We start from the raw sequence: 2,572 nt of genomic DNA on the forward strand, positions 1-2,572 counted from the left end.
ACAGTATAAAAATTAATATTGTAATTCAAAAGTGTGTGTATATATATATATATATATAAAAATATATATATATATATATATGTATATGTATACCTTTGCAATTGTATTATACTTACCGATGTCATTATAATTATACATGTATATTAAAAAACTGGACATATATAGCATTATATTTTATTATTTAGATATATAAAAAAGCAATATATTAAATTAATCTTTTCGATGTTTATGTCGCGTATACTCGTCATGAAACGATTGCTCTTTTTTGTTTGAGAACGAGTATCTTTGCCATATAGTAAAAACAATTTACATTTGCAGGTAAAGTAATATTTAAGTAAAACAAAAACCATATGTAATGGTAACACGATTTAGAATTCTTTAGGACAAACAAAAGACAACATAAAATATTTTATTTTGTACTTTTTTTAACGCATTAATCAAATTGGTATCAATTGTAATTATATATAAATGTTTTATGAAATAATACGATAAAATAATACAATTTTATAATAAATATGTGTAATAAACATAGTATAAAAAAACATTTTAAAAACTTTGTTAGTATTATTATATTGGTTTTGATGTGTGTAACGCTTCAACAATTTAAAAAATATTTAACTGAACAGTGGCTCTTAGAAGCAGACACAAATGTAGAGGTGTAAATTTTGACTTTGTTTATTATAAAAGTAAAAGTAGAACGTTTTTCAGTTCTTACTTGTACGTTGCGGCCTCACTAGAACATTTATAGTCTGTCGACACCAGCGTTAATTACCAACACTCTTTATTGTATTAAAAATGACCTAAACCACAGGTCAAAAACGTTCTACTTTTACTTTTATAATAAACAAAGTCAAAAGTTGCACCTCTACATCTGTGTCTGCTTCTAAGAGCCATTGTTCAGTTAAATATTTTTTATTATATTGGGTTGGTGAAAAAGTTCTGCGGATTTTTAGTATAAAATTTAAACACAAAATCGACATTTATAAAAATTAATTTAGTCCACAATGTGTTGACCGTCTTGATCTAAAACTTGTTGCCACCGTTTCGGTAGGACCTTGATGCCGCTCTCGTAAAACCCTTGGGACTTGTGGGCGAAAAAATCAACGAGGTGATTTCGGATGGCCTCCATTGAGTCGAATTGACCGTCAACATTGTTTTGCAGCGAGCGAAACAAGTGATAATCAGACGGTACAAAGTCCGGCGAATATGGTGTTGCATCATTTCCCAGTAAAAGCTCTGCAATTTTTTTTCGTGATCAAAGAAGTATGTGGTCGAGCGTTGTCATAATGGAAAATCACACCTTTTCTATTCGACAATTCTGGCCGCTTCTCTTGCACTACCTTGCGCAATTTGTTGAGCTGAGCGCAGTATTTCTTCGAATCTATTGTTTGGACCTGCGGGAGCAGTTTGAACCACAGCACTCATTTATAGTCCCACCAAATACATAGCATTACTTTCTATGGATGCAAATTAGGTTTTGCCAAATTAGGTTTTGTTTGTGAAGACTCGCCCGGACCGCACCACGACTTCCGCCGCTTAATGTTGTTGTAGACAACCCATTTCTCGTCTCCAGTGATGATCCGTTTCAGAAATGGGTCTAGAGAGTTTTGTTTCAGGAGAGATTCACACACTAAAATCCGATCCATGATGTTCTCTTCGCTCAGTTCGTGCGGCACCCATACATCAAGCTTTTTCATCATGCCAAGCTTTTTTAATCGATCCATAACGGTTGTATGATGAATGCCGAAACGCTTTGCAATCTCTCGAGTCGTTAAGTGTCGATCACTCTTCACTGTAGCCAGAAGTTGGTCGTCAACAGAATTTGGCCGTCCAGAGCGTGGTGCATCTTGGAGGTTAAATTCTCCAGAACGGAAGCGAGCAAACCATCTTTTGCATGTGTCGGCGCTTAAGGCCAAAGCACCATACATGGCGCATATTTCGCGCTTAGCGTCCGCCGCTTTATATTCTTTACGGAATAAAAACAGCAAAATATGGCGAAAATGCAATTTTTGATCTTCCATTTTAGTTGTATGCCGTACACGTAAAACAAACACTTCTGCCAAATGTCAAGCGTAGTGTGACTTGTCAAAATATGTGCGGCAGACTGACATTTGAACGACACGCAATAATTATTTTCTGACACTAGTGTCATCTATTAAAAAATCCGCAGAACTTTTCCACTAACCCAATAATTTATTTCGATTTTACAACAAATGCACTTACTCTGTTTTTGCTAACTATACTCGTCGCAGTTGAAAAATTAATTTAAGCATACAAGTGTATGTTCTCTGAATGAAATAAAACAAGAGTTAGAGAGTTAAACATATATTATATTTATTATTATTTCTCTATAGAAACTTACGCTTCCGGCGCAATACGAAGTAGGCGTGGTGTTAGAACGCAAGTGTGAAAAGATGATGCAAGTGTGTTAAGATTGGAGAAAGTGAGAGAGGTGAAGAGAGAAAAAGGTGGAGTGGCGAGTGATTGTAAGGGTATGGAGAGCGGGAGAGAGTAAGAAGAGAGAGGGCGGTATCAGGGTGCGAAGGGTGGAGGTCGGTTTATGACACTGAAC

At 35.3% G+C, this 2,572-nt stretch overlaps 1 protein-coding gene across 1 annotated transcript; it reads right to left on the bottom strand.

Annotated features, from left to right (window-relative positions):
- Nucleotides 1-1,457: 1,457 nt before the first annotated feature.
- On the bottom strand, nucleotides 1,458-1,928 carry LOC109863426 (histone-lysine N-methyltransferase SETMAR-like). The gene has a single exon (XM_020443692.1). It carries the CDS (start codon nucleotides 1,926-1,928, stop codon nucleotides 1,458-1,460), a length of 471 nt encoding a protein of 156 aa, XP_020299281.1.
- Between the last annotated feature and the right edge of the window lie 644 nt (nucleotides 1,929-2,572).

Source organism: Pseudomyrmex gracilis, unplaced genomic scaffold (assembly GCF_002006095.1).
Source record: "Pseudomyrmex gracilis isolate BER0280 unplaced genomic scaffold, ASM200609v1 scaffold_4915, whole genome shotgun sequence".
NCBI lineage: Eukaryota > Metazoa > Arthropoda > Insecta > Hymenoptera > Formicidae > Pseudomyrmex > Pseudomyrmex gracilis.

What these genes read in the sequence shown, in the direction of transcription:
- LOC109863426 (XM_020443692.1), bottom strand. Translation starts at nt 1,928, where the DNA reads ATGTATGGTGCTTTGGCCTTAAGCGCCGACACATGCAAAAGATGGTTT.